This window comes from Lagopus leucura, unplaced genomic scaffold (assembly GCF_019238085.1).
Source record: "Lagopus leucura isolate 7727_CA_CO unplaced genomic scaffold, USGS_WTPT01 Super-Scaffold_100001, whole genome shotgun sequence".
Lineage (NCBI taxonomy): Eukaryota > Metazoa > Chordata > Aves > Galliformes > Phasianidae > Lagopus > Lagopus leucura.
In genome coordinates, this window is record NW_024962262.1 from 9912890 (window position 1) to 9931497 (window position 18608).

The window sequence follows — 18608 nt, forward strand, 5'->3', positions numbered from 1 at the left end:
AATTGGTACTTTAGTCAATTCCAAATTAAAAAGGAGATTGTATATAGATTCAAAGAAAGTCAATCATGATGTATTGTATGGCATTGTAACAAAACAAAACAAAAAAAGTAATTTTCTTCATGAAATAAATGCATAGTTTCAGTTTCTCAATATAAATCATACCAGAATCTGACTGCAGGAGGATCTGAAACAAGATGATATGACCTCCATGCTGCAGCAACAAGGAACTAATGGTCAACATTAGGTCAACATAAAGGTCAACATGAAAGTAATGACTTATATTTTTATAGTGATTATACTTATACAGCATACTGCAGGTTCAGAGGAACAGAAGACATCTTTCTGCAGCTACACACCATGGAAAGGCAGCAAGAGAAATTTTCCAAGGATCCAACTCAAGCCAGGAGAACCACAGCCAATGTTGTGTTTATGCCACTCTTGGTTTTAATAAAGCATCTATCTACAATACTGTGGGGCAAATACATACTTACTGTGATAGTATATGGAATGTCACTGATTTCCACCTGCAGGTTTTTGAACAGTTTATTGAGAAGGGATGAGCCCAAAAAACTTGGAAGCAGAAGGAAAGGGTGTAGTGCTCTGCATCCTACTGCTGATGGTGCCGCAAGAAGAGCTTGCAGGGAGACAAGCTCACTTGCTGCTCCATGACTCTATGCATGGTTGGTGTGGTTCTGACCAGAACTGCAGCTGGATGTGATGTGGCTATTATGGGCTAATCTGGGAAGGATAAAGTACAATTTTATATTCACCACACTACTCTATAAAGTGAAAAATAGTATGTAGCCTATAATCAACTTACGTAAAATCCAGTTCATCGGTGTGAGGACTGATCGGCGTAACTGACATTGCCATTTTTATGTACTTCTGAAAAGCTGCCCAGTGCAATGTACAGAGCATTGTAGAGTTTCAGAGTTACAACAGCACATACACTGTTAACCAGCAGAACCATAACTAGTATACACACAATAGTTTTGAAACAGGCAATGACAGAAGTATCATATTGGGAAAACAGAGCATAAAAATGAATGGCAGCAACCACAGTCAGTGCTATGACTGAAAATCCCTTAAAAATTTCCATATCTCAAATTAATATTATTTTTCTTAACGACACTAAGAGGTCTTTTTTTTAAGTTATTTTTAGTTTTTTAAATACAGTGCCTCATGGGGGGACTACCTCCTTTTTAGGCATTTTAGTCAGTATGGCTGCTATTAAAATAGTAAGGGTTTGTTTCAGTCAACTAAAAGGGATACCAGTACTGTGTGAAATGCTGTGTCCAGGCCAGAATGGGGAAGGTCTCTGTGATGTCCTACACCATACCCAACAGCATCAAGCAAAAATGTTGGACGTGATGGCTTGATTTAAGTGCTAGCAGACATCTATCCTCAGGCTGTGCAGATGAATCCTAAATGCATGTGTTTTATAAGGAAAAAAAGATACAGTATGGTTTAAAAGCTTCAATTATTTCCAAGACATTTTTTTAGATGGGGATCTAAGAAGGGAATTTCTTCATCTCATGACACAACCACAAATTGCAAGTATTGATCAAGGAAAAATTTATTTACAGAGATTTTTCAAATACAAACATAAAATAGCACATTTATATATAATTTTTTTTTTTTTTTACAAAAATGAATATTGAAATAATAAACATGGTACAGCACAATACGACATCAATGAGCTAAACATAACAGAGACAAAAATCTATGTCTGTAATAAGTTCCCTGTCAGTCTAGCATAACCAACGGAGTTCTACAGTACTGTAAGTGAAATTTTCAATGGACAGAAAAATGCCCATTTACTGCACTTCATAAAAGTACTATAGGCAACGGCTACATCTGCCAAGTTATTATGCTGCATTTTTGTAATAATGCTGAAACACAGAGGCTTAATAAAAGATCTATAGGGATGAATAAGCAGTGGCTAAATGTTTGAGGAAGAGAAATGTGGAGAGAACATACAAAATACTGATAAAGTGGCTTATTGGTCCTTTTATTAGGTGTAACGTATAGATTAAAAAGTGTTGTAACACTGAAATTTAATCCACCAAAAAGAAGTTCTAAAAAAAAAAAAAAAAAGAAAGAAAGAAAGAAGAATCGCACCAAAAAGGTTTTTCTCTCTAGTCATTTTGTGCCATGGTCAACATCTGTGTGTGTGCTTTTGGGAACACCGCATTGCAGGGGCATTACCCCAGCCTCCCAGCAATATCTTTTCCTCACTAATCCCGCCATTAATTGGTGCACGCAGAATGTCACAATTTGCCAAAGTGGAGTTTTCCTTGTTTACATGGTTATATTTCTGCGGGGTGGTGAGGAGGCCCTTCCCCAGCCTGCCTGGCGGGGTGGCTTTGGTCCATGGTTCACCTTCTTCCCCTGGGCTCCCAGTGCCACCCACCAGCCCATCCTACTGAGTTTCAGAACGAAAGCACTTAAAATTTTCCTTTTTGTTGTCACTGTGGTCCAGAAGACACCTGTAGGCCCTTGTGCTTCTGGCAGCTGCCCGCACCCGGGGCTGCTCAGTAGGGATACTGCTTCTGCTTCTTGCCCGAGAAGCAGGCCAGCCAGGTGCACACCAGCATGGCTGCCGCCGCACCCCCACCTGTGCAGTAGTAAGCCCAGCCGATTTCGCAGGTTCCTGCAAGGGAAACAGAGCAAGACATGATAGGAAAGGCAGAGGCTGCTGGCTCCAAACACATGTCAGCAGTAGAGCAGGCGCCTCTCGGCCTGCCAAGCCCAAGGACAGGCCATGGTACCATTCATTGCTTTACCCTGCAGCAAAAACTTGGAGGAAGGCAGATGGGAGAACTACGTAAAAGCTATTTTTTCTCCCTAAATCTCTGCTCCAGCAGTACGCATTTACTGACCAAATAAATGAGCTCCCACATTTCTAAGCATATTTTCAGGACTTGTGGGTTTCCAATTGGACTGATGCGGGACAGCAGCCGAAGCAGCAGAGTCATACCAGCTCCACAATCTCATGTAATGGGACCATCTGGCAGATGTCTCCATCTAGGAGAGGAGGATATGAAGTGACAGGCCAGGACACTGGGTTGTCAAGAGAAGAAACACAGGCTCTCTGGGCCAAAGGAGCATAATGTTGTGGAACAAATTGCACAGGGGCTTCTAATTCCCACTATTTTCACAAGTTGCCACCAAAAGCAAATCAGATCCTTAATTCACACTAAGATCAGACTTCCAGTGAATATCACATTTCATTAAAATACAAAAGGAGAGAGACTTCCCTGTTCCCACCCAATGTCTCCACTCATTACTTAAAACTTCATGGATATTTAGCCTGGTGTGTTTTCACAACATCTTAATATGGCCTTCAATACTTTTAAAGGGCCTTAGTATCATTATATAAGTCAAACTCATCCACAAAAAAATGGCGCTGAGGAACCCCACAGTGAACCATAAAGTGATTGCTCTCCTTCCAGGCAACACTGCTATTACTGTCTAAGTGGCCAAGAAGGCCAATGGCATCCTAGCTTCTATCAGAGGAAGTGTTGCCAGCAGGAGCAGAAAAGTGATCATCCCCGTGTACTCAGCATTGGTGAGGTTGCACTTTGAGTACTGTGTTCAGTTTTGAGCTGACTGCTGCAAGAAAGATATTGAGGCTCTGCAGCACATCCAGAGAAGGGTAATGAAGCTGGTGAGGGGTCTGGAGCACAAAACTTATGAGGAACAGCTGAGGGAAATTAGATTGTTAGTCTGGAGAAGAGGAGGCTCAGGGGAAACCTTATCGCTCTCTACAATGGCCTGAAAGGAAGTTATGGAAAGGAGGGGGTCAGCCTCTTCTCCTGCATAACTAGCAATAGGCCTCAAATTGGATGTCAGTAAATATTTCTTCTACAAAAGAGTGGTCAGGAGCTAGAATGGGCTGCCCAGGAAGGTAGTGGAGTCATCATCCCTGGTGGTGGAGGTGTTCAAGAAACATTTAGATGTTGAAATGAGGGACATGGTTTAGTGGGAAATATTGGTGTTAGGCAGACGGTTGGACTAGATGATCTTGGAGGTCTTTTCCAACCTTGGTGATTCCATGATTCTACTCCTGAGGACTTCAATCAGTCTTAATAAGCATCATCACTTTGGCTTCATCATGTTGGTCATCTTGATTTCAACTGTTCTCTCTCTCCTACTGAAGTACCATCTCTCTTCACTGACCAGTATGCACTCTCAGCAATACTACACCTCCTTCCTACCTGCTGGCACTATTCCTCCCTCCAGAGAACAGAAGGTAACAACAGTTTCCACCTAGAAAAAGCTGAAACAGGTGGCACATCCATACTTTGTCCTAATGGTGTTCTTGAGGTCCAGGCTTGTGGGCTGGACAGTTATCAAGATTGCTAATCCTGCCTTAGGCACAAGATGCACAAGATGTCTGTACATTTCAACATGTCAAAAGCATTAGCATGCCTGAAGGCAAACAGCATGTCCATCAGCTGTGTGCAGGATAGTGGCAGGCCAGTCTTATAATGAGATGTGAGTGGGAGACAACACTTATGCTCGTGTCCCTTCTGCAGACCTCAGGATGATGCCACAACATGCAGCATACTACTTGTTTCTTTTCTTCATAATACTCAATTTCTTTTTATTTCTATAAAAGGCTCAGTGAAACAAAGATACTTCCATAACCAGAGAATTTTAGGAGCTGAGGCCCTGGTTTGGGCTCATATTCTCTCCCCTGAATGTGCTGCAGTAGAGAGAGATATTTATTTGGTTTTGTAATCTTGATGTGTTCTGTAGATTGAAACAATTCTTGGCTCCCTTACAAAAGGCCACACGGAGAATCTGACTTGCAACATAGAAGACCATCAGAAATCATGGAGAGCTGCCAAGTGCCTTGCAGTGTCCCTGGCGATGATCCTTGCCTGACTGTACAGCAGTCTCTGGATAGAACAGACCCATCTCTGGACAATTCCTTTACCTGTACACACATGTCTGTGGTTTTTGCTGGGATTTTCAAAACCAGAATTAAGCACATACCATCTGTCTAAATCAACTGGATTGCTTTGAAAATGATCATGTTTATACCAGAGTTGAAGGTGATGGACTACAATTGATAGGTCTTGTGAACTGCCAAGTATTCCTAAAGCTACAAAAGAATTGTAATGGCCACTTCAAAATTTAAAACTTTCTCATTGTGATGCTTCCAAGTAGAGAAACTAAACATTTAAACACTACTTAAAAATAGTTTAAAGATTTGCCTGCTTGCACTGCCTAAAGCTGTGACCTACATGGAATATAGTGAAGTAAATTTGACCTTTGCATGATGTGATTTCAACTTCTGTGCATTGGTCATTGGAGAGGAGAAGAGTGCACCTAATTCATATTAAGGACTGTTAAATTAGTATCAGAGATGTGTCTAACAAATACACCATGCACATACAGTCTTGGATGAGGAAAATAGCATCTATTTCTTCATACCATGCTCCATTTACTCTAAGGATCACTGTCCTACTTAGTGCTCTGAGGCAAGGCAGGCAGTCCCTTAATCTAACAAATGCAATCTACATCACAGGTGTGAGCTGGGTCAAGATGAACAAATATAAGAACGGGAGAGTGCAGAACAATGGATGAAAGAGCAGGAAGGCTGACCTTTGAGCAATAATAACAAAGCAATAAACCTGGCCATTATTTCCAGCCTGTGTCAGGAGCAATGGGAGGCCTCAGACAAAACAGCTTGATCTCTACTTGCATGATGCTGAGCAGAACAGCATTTCAAGCTATTTCAAGTGCAGAAGAAGTGCCTGCAGCAGGAAGGTGTCTGAGGGCATAGAACTTAGTCATACTTTTCATTTTAAGTAGAGGTAAGTTCATAGATTAGTACAGCTATAAGGCCAGAGAGAATCTATTCTAAAAGTACTTGTTGAAATGAGAGATTGCCTAAACTGCATAGCTACATGTCAAACCGAAAATATACTACCCTTATTGCGCAAGGAAAAAAAATAATGTTAATGTTTCTGCATTAATGTTCTCATTTTACTACGTGTATGTGCTATTTTAATCCCCTACACCCTCAAGAAAAATTAGTGGTTGCCAATAATTGGGCAAATTAACTGCAGTTTACATTGCAGAGTTGTTTTTGTTTCACTTTGATATTAAACTATCAATTTATAAGAAACATGAAGCTTTATAAAAAGTAGGATTAATAAGTAATTAAATATAGTACCAAATGGAAAGAGATACACCTATCAAAATGCTTTGTCATAGCAAAGATAGACTTTGCTTTCTAGCATCTTATTTTCTACAAATCAGTTACTATTATTTGTTAATTAGTTACAACTAATTATTAATTACTAGTTTTTATAAATATTGCAATAAGAGGTGCTGTAGAATAATCCTTTCTCATGTTCAACCTTTATTGTACGGACATCAGTGCGACTAACCACGTATTCGGAGGAAAGCAAATGATTAAAAGCTCTACAGAACTGGGCTTGAATTTGACCATCAAGAGGGGCACTTTGCCTTCACACAGCCCAGAATATTAAACATCAGAATTATTGCAGTGCAGTTTCCCTTTTTTGAAATTAATGTCAAATCACTAGAATGAAGAGCAACGCTACCTAATTACATGATAGAATTAAATAAGTGCAATTTTGTAAATCTTCACATACACAGAAAAGGTGTTGTTTTCATCAAGACTGCAGAGAAATATATACATGTAGAAATGTGCCAGGGGTGTGTGGAGATGCATGCAAGAATGTGTACCTGTTCCTGCACATAAGATGGGCTGATCTTGTTTCATGCCAAAGTAAACTCCCCACCAACTGAAGTGCTCTTCTGGCTGACACAGATGATACACACCACAGCGACTCCCTTCTCTGCATGGAAGTGTTGCTGCTCTTTACTAATCAGTCTTTACCTAGCAGATCAGTATGGAGGAGAAAATGTGAGCTGCGGTTTTGGTTTTTTATTAATTCTGGAAAGGAAAGCATTACTAATTGGAGCTCTTCCCTTCCAGCAGCTCAGTGAAGTAGAACCATCCAAGTCAGCTCTGGTAAAACTGGCATTATGAACTCTCTTTTCACATTTGAGATAGGCAGTAAGAGAGCGTCAGGATTAACTGTGAAATCAGACAATCACAGACTTTGCAGCTACAGGGCTTGTTGGCCACTTTCCAAGCAAACAAAAGGAGGGAAGAGTAGCAATATCATGCTCCTCTCCTTTGTAAAAGGACTGAAAGACATTGCAGTCCCCGAGGATAAAGGACAAAAGTGAGGTGAACGAGGACAGCATCAAAGAAGGACTCAGCAGAAAGATATCCCATAGAATATAAAACATTATTTGCTAAATTGAAAGACTTCAGTGAATGTGAAAGGCTAGTGTTGCAATGATGGAAGGGATTGTTCACAAAAACTTCCATGCCCCTTCCTGATCTCTAACGTAATCCTCAAGGCCGTGAAATGCGACCTCTGTTCCCCTCCCCTGCTCCAATATGTAAGGCAAATAAAGATTAAGAGAAATTTGGGAGTGAGTGAACTTTGGCAACAGGAACTTTGCGGATACTTGATCTCCTGTGGAGCTGTGCCAGGATCCAGTTGCTAAAACTGAATTTTACCAGGATTTGTACTTCTGATGTCTTATAAAAAAAACACACAGTTATCAAGGTCCTGGAAATAACATATGTTGTTCATCTAAAATAACAATAATTGGCACTTATGGAAACTATCCAGAATTATGAAAGTGTCTTGGATGCAAATTTGTTAATTGCAAGACTTAGTATCTTAAATATTTGCACCTTATTTACTGTTAATGTCAGGGCTATCTCGAGCTTTCAGCCTGCTAGTATTTGGCAGGCTCTAAACAGTTAATCCTAAGTACAGCCTGTTTTCCAAGATGAAGGAAAAAGGGTTTCAGATTTACCCACACTGAAGAATACAAATAATACACCTTCAAAAATAAAAGATACAATTCCTACTTGCAAAAACTTGTGCAAGAACTCTAATTAACAGTTTCATATAAGAGTCCTGTACTACAGGGGAATGTGAATTCCTGTAATCAATCAGGGTGCTAGAAATAGTAATCAAAGAAGAAACCAAAAAATGTGATGTTAAGGGGTATATAGGGATTTAGAGATACGAAAGCCTCAAATGAATGTAAAAGACAATCAGCTAATTAATAGGAAGGCACAATTATTTTGAAACAAAGCCAAGATAAATTAAATAGCTGAAGAATATTTTTCTTGACAGCTACACAATGAAAAAACATCATTTGAAATCACCTACAAAAGCAGGGGAAGAAGTCAAAACTTGGAATGCATCCAGAAAGGATTAAAGTAGTTATGTGAAACAAAGAAAGTATGCTATGTAAGGTAATTCTGCAGCTGAACAAACAGCACAATACACAATGATCAATTTGGTGAAGGTGGTTTCTTTTTGTCTACTGTATGGATCAGACTTTCCAAAGGCCTTTTCAAAAATATATTATTTCTTACATGTGTAGAGATCAAGCTATTTTGGTTAATTATAACTGGTCGAATCAATTGCATGAGTATTTTGATTCGTCATTGAGTCCTAGAATGCCTTGGGTTGGAAGAAACCTCAAAGCCCACCCAGTTCCAACCCCCTGCTATGAGCAGTGCCACCAAGCAGCTCAGGCTGCGCAGGGCCCCATCCAACTTGGCTTTGTGTGCCTCCAGGGTTGGGGCATCCACAGCTTTTCTGGGCAGCCTCATGAAGTCCAAAGTGTAAAGGTGGCAAAAGAAGCAACAACTTTTAAGTTGTTCAGCTCTGCTGTTTGCAGACACTCCCATGGCAAAATCCTTCTTTCTTTGAAGGATTGCTTAATTTTGTTTAATCAAATCTTAAATTTGCTGCATGGATTTATTGTGAAACAGCAAAGGAGAAACAGGTGGATGTTTGGACTGGATGATATCAGAGATCTTTTTCAACCTTAATGACTCTGTGATTCTATAAAATATCTTGTGACAATTACAATGCTCAAAATCCCAAGAGTAAATAGCTCATGTACTACTAAACAGGAGCTCTCCAAGACCATTGGAAAAAGTCAGCAGAAAGCTCACTTAGTGTATAAAATGAAATTAATTTCATCTCTCCCTGGACATTCACAATGCAGAAATCCACACTGGATTAGTTCCCCAAACTGCCTCTGGAGACAGTGGATAGAAAAAGTGTGATGCATTTCATTTTAAGGTAGTCATCTGAAGTATGCTGGGTGGACCCTAGTCTAGTAGTACCTAGTTTTAATCCTTTTATTTGTGAAGGGATCCCAAATAACAAGTTTAGATGCCCTTTTCTAGTAATAATGAGCAGGAGGCACTTGCTCTGAAGTGGTCTGAATCCCCTTCTGGTTGTTCCTCCTTGCCTCCTTTGACTCCAGAGGGTTCTTGCATAGTCTAACTCTGGCAACAAAGGTAAGTTAGACAGGATATTTGTGGTCCTTGAGATAGTCACAGAAGTCTTGCAAAGAAATAAGAATGAAAGATAACTAGATAGCACCAAAGAGGAAATGTTTCTTGATGAAACAACTCTCTTTACTAGCACAAAAGCTGACTCATTCATTTATCTATGAGCTTAGCAGCTGCAGCTCAGGCACGCTTATAAAAACTGTGCTTGGCCCCCATAAAATCTCTGAGCTGCACGAGGGAATCTGTGAACAAAGCAACCAGCTTTCTCAGAAGGATTGCTCATAAAAATAGAGCTATAAAGCCTTTGCCTTTAATAGGATTCTAATAAATTGTCCTCCCCTCTAACCACTTTCCTTGATAGTTTTGGCACTGTATGTCAACGCTCAGCCAGATGTTGAGATGATGCCACCTAAGGCCAATAAACTAGTTGACAAAGCTTGTTTTAATGTTCACTGCTTTCTGTGAGGGTTTTTTTTTTAATTTTTTATGTTGTTTTAGTAACTGCAGTTTGCTTTTAGAGATCATTTACTCTGATATTTCTCTAGCAAAAATAATTATCAAGTCAACAGTTGTCTTTAAGATATTTGTCCTTTAAAAATGATAGAAGGGAACCTTAATAATAATGATATTTGGAAACAAATATCCTTCTGCAGAGAAGTTTCTGAGATCTTCTGAGGACAATTCAGCTGATAGTTAAGCTCAGGGTGGGAGTCAGCCTGTGAAGTTGCTCTCCATGCAGACACGTTCGCCAGGGGAGCCCTCTCCCAGCAGCTCAAAACATGGGAGGGCAAATGAAGGTGCATGTCTGCAGCCATCTGCTTGGGTTGCTTTGGCTGCTGCTGCATCAGACTTCCCTATGCGTGATGATCAGCAATGGAGCGTGACAGCTGGAGGATATGAAACAACGGGAGAGGATCTAGTGGGACTTTGTAGAAGAAAGAGGGAAGGGGATGTTCCCAGCCTCAGAAGGATGGCATGAACTCAAACAAGCACAGAAGGCATGTCAGGCAGGCTGTGGCAGCATCCACAGGGTGGGTAGGCAGGGCATGGCGTGCCTACAGCCACACCTGAGTCCTGCCAGCACTTACTGCCAGATCTGCGATTTTCACCACCTTTATTAGCAAATAAAAGCATCATGAAACTCAAAGATAAGCCCTGAAAGTAGTTTGAACAGCAAATAGTGATCCTTCTGTGTGGGATCTTCCTTAGCACAAATGATCACCAGTGGAAAATAAAACAGATCTATGGCATATACAACATAAAGAGTAATGTCTCATAAAAAGAGGTGGGGATATCAAAAATTCAGGCTAAACCCTGGCTGCCTAGCACACTGCATTTCCTCTAAGGAAGACTATACTTTATTTTATTTTTTTCCCATACAGTTCAACTTAAAATTTGAGGTTTCTCTTAAATGAAGTGTTTTCATTCTTTCAGGTTAATATCATTTCATACCTCTGGTGGTAGGGGAGTGGCAGCCAGAGGTGAGATGAAATTTCCTAAGGCACCTAAAGTGGCATGAGTCATCAACGTTTAAACAAGTGAATCTCACTCTAGATAAGCATTTTGCTGTTCGGGCATTTGGGTATTGCTCATGTGTTGCTGTTTTACCAGATGCCAACCAAGGCTTGATTTTATGAATTATGCTGAACATGTCCTGTCCTCTCCGACACTTTCTGTGGGATTTAGCTGTCTCCACACCCATCGCAACAGAGATGAGCATGAAACAACTGAGGAACCTCTGCATGGGCATCAAGGGAAACTGATGGCCTGAAATAAAGTCTCTTGTTGAGTTTAGACATTCAACCCCAATGCTAACGTAAACTCACATATATACACCAGCATAGTCTTAAAAAAGCATTCAAGTTCAGAAGGCTTCCTATCAAAGTAGGAGTTTTGCAAAATGTAGATGCTTTTTCATACATCTGGTGCAGTCTTCACTTTAATGCAGACTCACTTTAACGTTCATTCCCTCGCTTTAAAGAATTTCCTGCTTAAAAAGAAGTATTTTTTTTGAGCTGTTATTCTTGTGTGGTACAGTTAGAAATGAAAACAAAACAGGATATTAGCCTCTCAAGCTCAGCAAAATTGAACGTATGCTACGTGTTATAGAGGTACTTGCTTTGAGGAAATTGCCTGCAAGTTCCTTTAGCAGGCCACAAGATTCTGCAGATCTGACTCACATTCACACCCTTCGGTCAGCAGCTGTGTACTGCTGAGGATGATGTGCCACAGCAGTGCTGTTCTGAATGGGCTCACAGGTGACTCCAGTGCGTACATAATGCAGCATAACAGCAACAGCTTGCGTGGTGACAAGAGATGATGACTGTGAGCCTTTCTTAGGGATTTGGTAAAACAGAAAGGCAGTCAAATTATCATGTGTACTGGTATTTTTGTAACTCCAGTCTCTATCTAAGGTAATGATAATTAGACAAAAGACTTTCAGTCAGTCACTTGACTGATATGATATGAGTTTAAAACATGACCATCCTTTTCCTCTCACCCTTATTTATTATTATTGCCATCCTTGTAGGAGTTTCCAGCCTAAAAATAGCAGAAGAAGAATTCTCTGCTTCACAGACTGATGTTTCGGTGGGAACTCAGCTGCACCTATGATCTTAGATGGCCACAGTATGGAACAGAGCCCCAGTGCCTCCATACAGGTCTCACCAGATCTCAGGGACTTGGGAATCATAACAGAGATCTGGAAATACCACAACAACCTTGCTGCAACAAGGTTTACTAGGAATCATTGGTCATAGTCCTAGTTTATCATTGTGTTCTTTTCACTGTGGCAAAAACAGATTGCTAGAGATGAGCAGACAGCAGGTCCTTCTATGGGTGTGCCAGTCTGTCTATTTACAGAGGTTACTCCTCTCCTCATTAGCAAAACAGCTCATCTATTGAATGCAATTTAATCAACAAACAGGGTTATCCTTGGCAGGGTATCTTCAACTGAAGAATGACTCTCCTTTGTAGAGATCAAATTGTACAAACACTTTTATTTGATCAAAAAAATTAGACCAATTAAATGCACATTTGCTAAGTAAACCATTTGGATGTAGTTCACTTAAAAAAAAAAAAATAATCAAATGAATATCCAATGTTAAAGAGAGCAGCAAACCAGTGGGCATGTCACAATGTCAGCTCAGTTTTCTAGAAGAGAATATCCTAATCCACTTACACATAAACAAAAATCCTGCAGCCTTTTTAAGTATTTCCTCCAGATAGACACAAAAAATGTGTTTGTTTGATGGGTGCAGAGGAAGGGGGTCCCATCTTCACAATCTGGGCTATCTCACCACTATTTAGAAAGCCTATCACTCTAAAGCCTTTTCAGAATGCATGAAGAGATAGAGAATAACACCTTATTTAGCGCACCCACTAAGGATTAGGCTTTTTATGGGTTCTTAGCATCACTATTTATTTCTTCTATCTAGTTATGAGCATGTTACAGAGGTAATTTTGTCAAGCCATTTTCATTTAATAGCTAATTTTGAAACGTTTCTGGTTAGCATTACATTTTAGGTAGCACAATTCCCCTGCTTCACAAGTGAGTTCTTGCAGTCCCTTCTCTGCTCCTTCCTCTTGTCCTTCTCATCCTCTTATGATGTAAATGCAGCTCCTGGTTTATTTTTTTCAACCTCCAATATCAAGATTCATTTCATTTTGCAGGTCCCCAGAAAATCTTACCAGTTGCTGAACCCCTATCTTTACTGGCTCTGTGGTCAAACCTGGTGCGCTTTGAGCCTCCTTTACTAATGTACATATTCACCATGGCCCACTTCATCCTGATCAGCATCCATTTGAACATCCTCCCCTTTGAAAGTAACCACATGCACCAAATGAGGATCCTGTTGCCATTCTTAGCAGCACACATGGCAGCAGAAGGAGCAAGACTAGCACTCCTATTGCCACCATTTACCCCACCAGCCCAGGGCTCATGGCAGCTTACCTTTCGCAGGGGCAGATTAGGAATGCAGTGCATGTATGTGTGGTTCTTGAGGCAACTCATTTCACAGACTCAGAAATAGAAAGCATATCATTGCAGCTTAATCAAATTAAATATTCAAATGAAAGCAATAATTACTAAAATTTGTCTTGAGACTGGGTGAGATTAAGTCTTTGAAACATCATTTTTGTTCTGCTGGCTATAATGAGTAAACTAGTCTCTAATGATGCAGAAAAGACTGGAGGGTTTGGGTTATCACCCCAATGGAGAGATATATATCAAATGAGATGAGCAGCGTGGCCATTAAAAAGCCCTTGGACAGTACCTCTGCCTTACAAATGACTTTGATAACAGCATCAACAAGGCACTGACATTAACTTAAAAAAATCCTAGACACACATTTAAATTCACTGCCAGTCTATATGGAAAAGGAATAGTTCAGTGGCAGAGCTGCCTGGTGAAAATTACTACATCGGGTTTCAGCTCTCATTATAATCTGTTAATTAATGTGTTAACACAAGATTCCTGAAGATCAGCAAGACCAGCACTGCCATCAAGTCTAGGCATGCAAAACACATGCCCTGCACAGCTCCAGAAAGTACAATAGGAGTACACATCTTCACAGTTAACATTGTATGTCCCCTGTTCATGGTCTTTATGTATACAAGGAGGAAAAGCTGAAATCTTTCATGTGAATTCCTTCACTGTTTTAAATGGGGAAACGGCTCAATTTATGAAAATAAATGAATGGGTCAAGAATCAGATGTAGAAGGTGGTCTTGGCTGTAAGCACGACTGTATTTAAGGTCATAGTTTCATAGAATCATGGAATCATTAAGGTTGGTAAGGATCACTAAGATCATCTAGTCCAGCTGTCATCCCCTTACCGCAGCGTGTTCCTCAGTGGCACAGTTTGAAGCTGCCTAAGTGGATTTTCAGAAAAATAACCAGGAATAGTAACACTTTTCTGCACCCTGAGGAGAGCAGTGACTGAAGCCTGGGAAGGGGCAGGCTGTCAGGAGCTACAAGTAGGCACTGCAGGAGCAACCTTTCATGCCATTTCATGCTTGGCATGCATGCACCCATGAGAGGCCAAATGGGCTGGTGAGGAACCAATCCAGACTTCTGGAAAGGACCGACTAAAACCAAACCCAGCTATTCCTTGCAACAGCTGCTGTCTTCTTGGTTTTTCTACTGTATTCACTTTCCATGGATCCAGGAATCTGTGAGATACTATTTTTCTGCTAGTTAACTATATGTTTGTGTTCACATAGCTATCACATGCATATTTTTCAAGTATTAAGTGCAAATAAAAAAATAAAAAAAAATTGCAGGAACTTTTTATACTTCATTGAAAGAAAATATTAAAAGTACAGAAGGATATTAAGGTTCAGAAAACAAGGTAAAGCTTCTAGGGCACATTACACATCCCCTGGACCCCCTGGGTGACTTCCAAATCATAGAATCATAGAATGTTTTGGGTTGTAAGGAACGTTAAAGAACATCTGGCTTCAATCCCAACGCCATGGACCAGGACACCTTCCCCTAGCTGGAAGAAACATCTGTCATGTAGATTTTGCCCACTGTTCTTTGCACTGGAGTTACTGAAAGGCTTCTACGAGCCACGCACACACAGCTATGGAAAGAGTTTCTAACAGCAGCCACAAGGCTTAGTTCATAGTGTCTGGGAATGGGGAGCTGTGTGAATGCTTTCTTGGAAACTGGAGCTCAGTGTGCACAGATGTGGGATGCTCAGTCTCTCCTGCTCCTGCATGAAGATTGCAGGTCCCCTTCTTTCTCAAGTAATGCAGGACTAGAGAGCATTTGCAGAGTAGGAGAGCAGCAGCCACATTCATCCTTCTAGCTTAACAAGGATCTGCATGTTCATTCAAACATCAGATCCCAATCATCTACACTATCTCCCTGCTGGTTGCCTGTCCTCTATCACCCCAGTGATCTCTCTAGAGGTGACTCGTTCTGAACTGTGTGGTTGTGAGCCCAGCTTCACTGCATTTTTGGCTCTCATTTAGTGTCAGCACAGACATTGCTGGTTGCTTGCCTGTGAAAAGGCAGTCACAGGGAACAAGAGTTGTTTACTATCTTCCCAAGGTTGTGTATAACCAAAACCATATTCCCAAGCTTGGATTAGAAGGCCATAGGCATGCCAGACTTCAAAGACCACTAACTGCTGTCACTGTGGATTACTCCAACCTGTGACACGATGACCCTGCCTACCCTGCCAGGATCTCTTGGAGTGTTCACTCACATATTGTAAGACTACACCATCTGATGTCTTAAATATAAATACACGTACATTTATTTATTATATTTTATAATATTCTGCTGGAAAATATTTTCAGGAAACCACCCTGCCTTAGCCTACATCAGAAACACACAATATGAGTACCCTATTCTACAAAACTGGGTTACTCCTCCAAACCTGCATTCAGATATTCATTTGCTTTCATGGACAGTGGACAGAAGAGTATAATGCAACTGAAACACTCTGTGGAAACTTACCCAATTCAAACTGGTTGGAAAGGTTGCCACAGGTTTGTCTGACTTCTTCACTGTCCCATCCAAGAGGATAGAGAGCACAACCAGAGCCAATCAACAGACCTACGGAGGGAAGAGAGAGAAGTTTACACAAGCAATTTCCATTAGCTTAAACACAGGCTAGAAGTCAAGCTGCCACTGAGGAATCTCAGATTTAAAAAGCAGCAATTTTTATCCTGAAAACAGTAGGAAATCATTTGATCTTGTATTGCTGCATTCTGGTTTTCCAGCTGCTTAGTGTGCTGGAGGTAGCTGGGGTGGCTCAGCACCAGATGCCAGCCTCAGCTTCTGGAGCTGCTACCCGGGAGCTTTTAAACTCCCCTTTGACTCTGCTGAACTGCTACATGCACTGCTTGGAAAGCTCAACACAGGGTTAAACAAAAGCTGTGTTAATCACAGCATTTACAAGCTGATTGCTTCTGATTAATTAAAACAACAATCAACCAGGGTCTATCATGGTTCCAGCAGGAGAAAGTAAACTGACAGTTGTGCTAATCCCTTGTCATTTTCTTTTGTTTTTCACTGCTTCAAAAGCCAAGGAAGAGTGATTTCATGTCACCTGATCAATTCATACCACAGGTACATGCTGCACACTTTCCTTTCAGCAAAAGCAACAGAGCTCTTGAGCCATTCTATCTGTAATTGTGTTTGGCTTAACATTCACAGCACACTTTCTTTCTCCAGTCCTCACACTGTCCAAAACAGATATGCTTGAGCTAAGCAAGCCCTTTCGCAAGATCTTGCTGGGAATCATCCAATGGGCCATGATTATTTTGTAGAAGTGGCATTTTTATCATATTGCATTCTCAGCTGTCATGACAGCAGCTGCCCAAGAGCAGGTGTAGCTGTCAAAGATCTGTTTGTTTGTTTTTTTTTTTAACAAGGACAGCCAAGAGAGAATAACTATATGTGTGCTAAATCATTTAATTCTACCTCCTTTGTCTCAGATCTTCTGCATAAGACTGGAAACAAATCACTACATAAATAACAGACTGGGTGCTATTTGAAGGATGAAAAGGCAGACAAGACCACAGAAAGTTGGCGGCGTGGATTTTCAGCAGTATCTTTTACCTGTTAAGTAGACTGGAACAGGGTTTCAAGTCCTACAGCCATTGCTGGCAAGCTTTGGGCAAGTCCCTTGGCCTCCTACCACCTCACTTTTCTTCTCCTGACAATAAGAATAAAGGCAACGTGGTTGCTGGCAAAGTGCCTCTGTTATTATGCTCCTACTGCAGCAAAGCCCTGGGTGTGATGGCAGAGGCCCTATGGATGTCACACCTGTCTGCTAAGAGTCCAGAGAGTGATTCTGACTCAGAGCCTGGGCTTAGCTGTGCATTTCTACAGCCTCTATCCTCACAATACCTCAATTTTTTATACTGCTGACACTCCTGTAAGATACAGAAATCACTTCTTTATATTCCTGACTTGCTTGAAGATGCAAAGAAGCTTTATCCCACCTTTCTCCACATGTTTTGATGCTCTTAGCACCTTAGCTGTAACCAAAGGAACAGTAGCCCCTCCAAGCACACCTGTTACTGTTCAGGGCCCAGTGTTCACTCCTCCTTAGATCTTCTTGCTACTCTAGTTTACTTCTTTCCCTTATTCAACAGACACTGCCTGTTCCTCTCTCCATCCCTACACAGCGTAACAGAAAATAAATCATCGAGGCAACCCCTCTCAAGTGGAACATTCACTCAGCAGCTGTGAAGGCAGAGCAGCAATTAAGGCCACATGAATGCTAGACCTTTCAGGACTTTGCTTGGCCTAGATGTGGTTGCTTCTAATCTTCTCACTACCAGCTCCCACAGTATCATCTGATTTTTTCCCCAGGGCTGCAGAGCCGACAGAAGCTGGTAGAATCCATGTAAATGAGAGTGTCTTCTCATTAAGTTCTCTGGAAGGATGTTTCTCACACGAGAACTTAGGCCTCTTATTAACAAATATAGACTCAAAACTGTTAAAGACAGCTTAAGATTTTTGCAGAAATACATAACTGATTCTCATGTGCACTGCTAGAGCAAGAAGGTCACTGCGAAGCAATTACAGCATAGCTGATGTGCTAGGAGTGGGCAGGACCTACAGGGCAAGAAGGAACTTCACTACTGATGATAAGGAAGTCTGGGGAAGACAGAATGAGCTCCTGAACATGAAAGGCAGTTGATGGACAGTGTTATCCCCATGTTGGCTGTGACACAGAATCATGGAATTACAGAATCATTAAGGTTGGAAAAGACCACTAAGATCACTAAGTCCAACATGTGATCCAACGTGCCGCATCTGCATGGCTCTTGAACACCTGCAGGGGCAGTAACATCCCACAGGCTGCCTGGTAATATCCAAGCAGACCAGCTCAGAAAGCTGCATGACTGTGTGCATACAATGGTGCGGATCTGTCCCGTTGTTTTCAGTAGCATTCTGCATGACTGCAACAAAGCTGGTACCACTACAGTCTCAATAGGCAGTGAATCTGGGAACTGGCATTTCAATTCCCTTATTTTATGTAATACAAGTGTGAAGTACACCAAAAGGCCGTAACATTAATAAGACTTGGATAAGAGCACTTTAGTTCCTTCCTCCCCTTCCAGTCAATCCACTCATGTTTGTAAGCAACTAAACGTGTGGATCAGACCTTGGGAAAGCAAAAAGACTGCATGCTATTATCTCTAATAATCCATACACGTGCTCACAGCCAATTTGTTTAATCAGAGACCGTAGT

General features: G+C 41.1%; 1 protein-coding gene across 1 annotated transcript in view; it reads right to left on the minus strand.

Annotated features, from left to right (window-relative positions):
• Positions 1-2080: 2080 nt before the first annotated feature.
• The window catches only part of LHFPL6 (LHFPL tetraspan subfamily member 6), a 136623-nt gene continuing 120095 nt past the window's right edge, over positions 2081-18608 (minus strand). The window contains exons 3-4 of the mRNA XM_042868468.1: positions 15857-15955; positions 2081-2653 (exon numbers count right to left, since the gene is read on the minus strand). Of these exons, the coding sequence (XP_042724402.1) occupies positions 2535-2653; positions 15857-15955 (218 nt within the window). The 3' untranslated portion in view covers positions 2081-2534. The remainder of the gene's footprint in view (positions 2654-15856; positions 15956-18608) is intronic.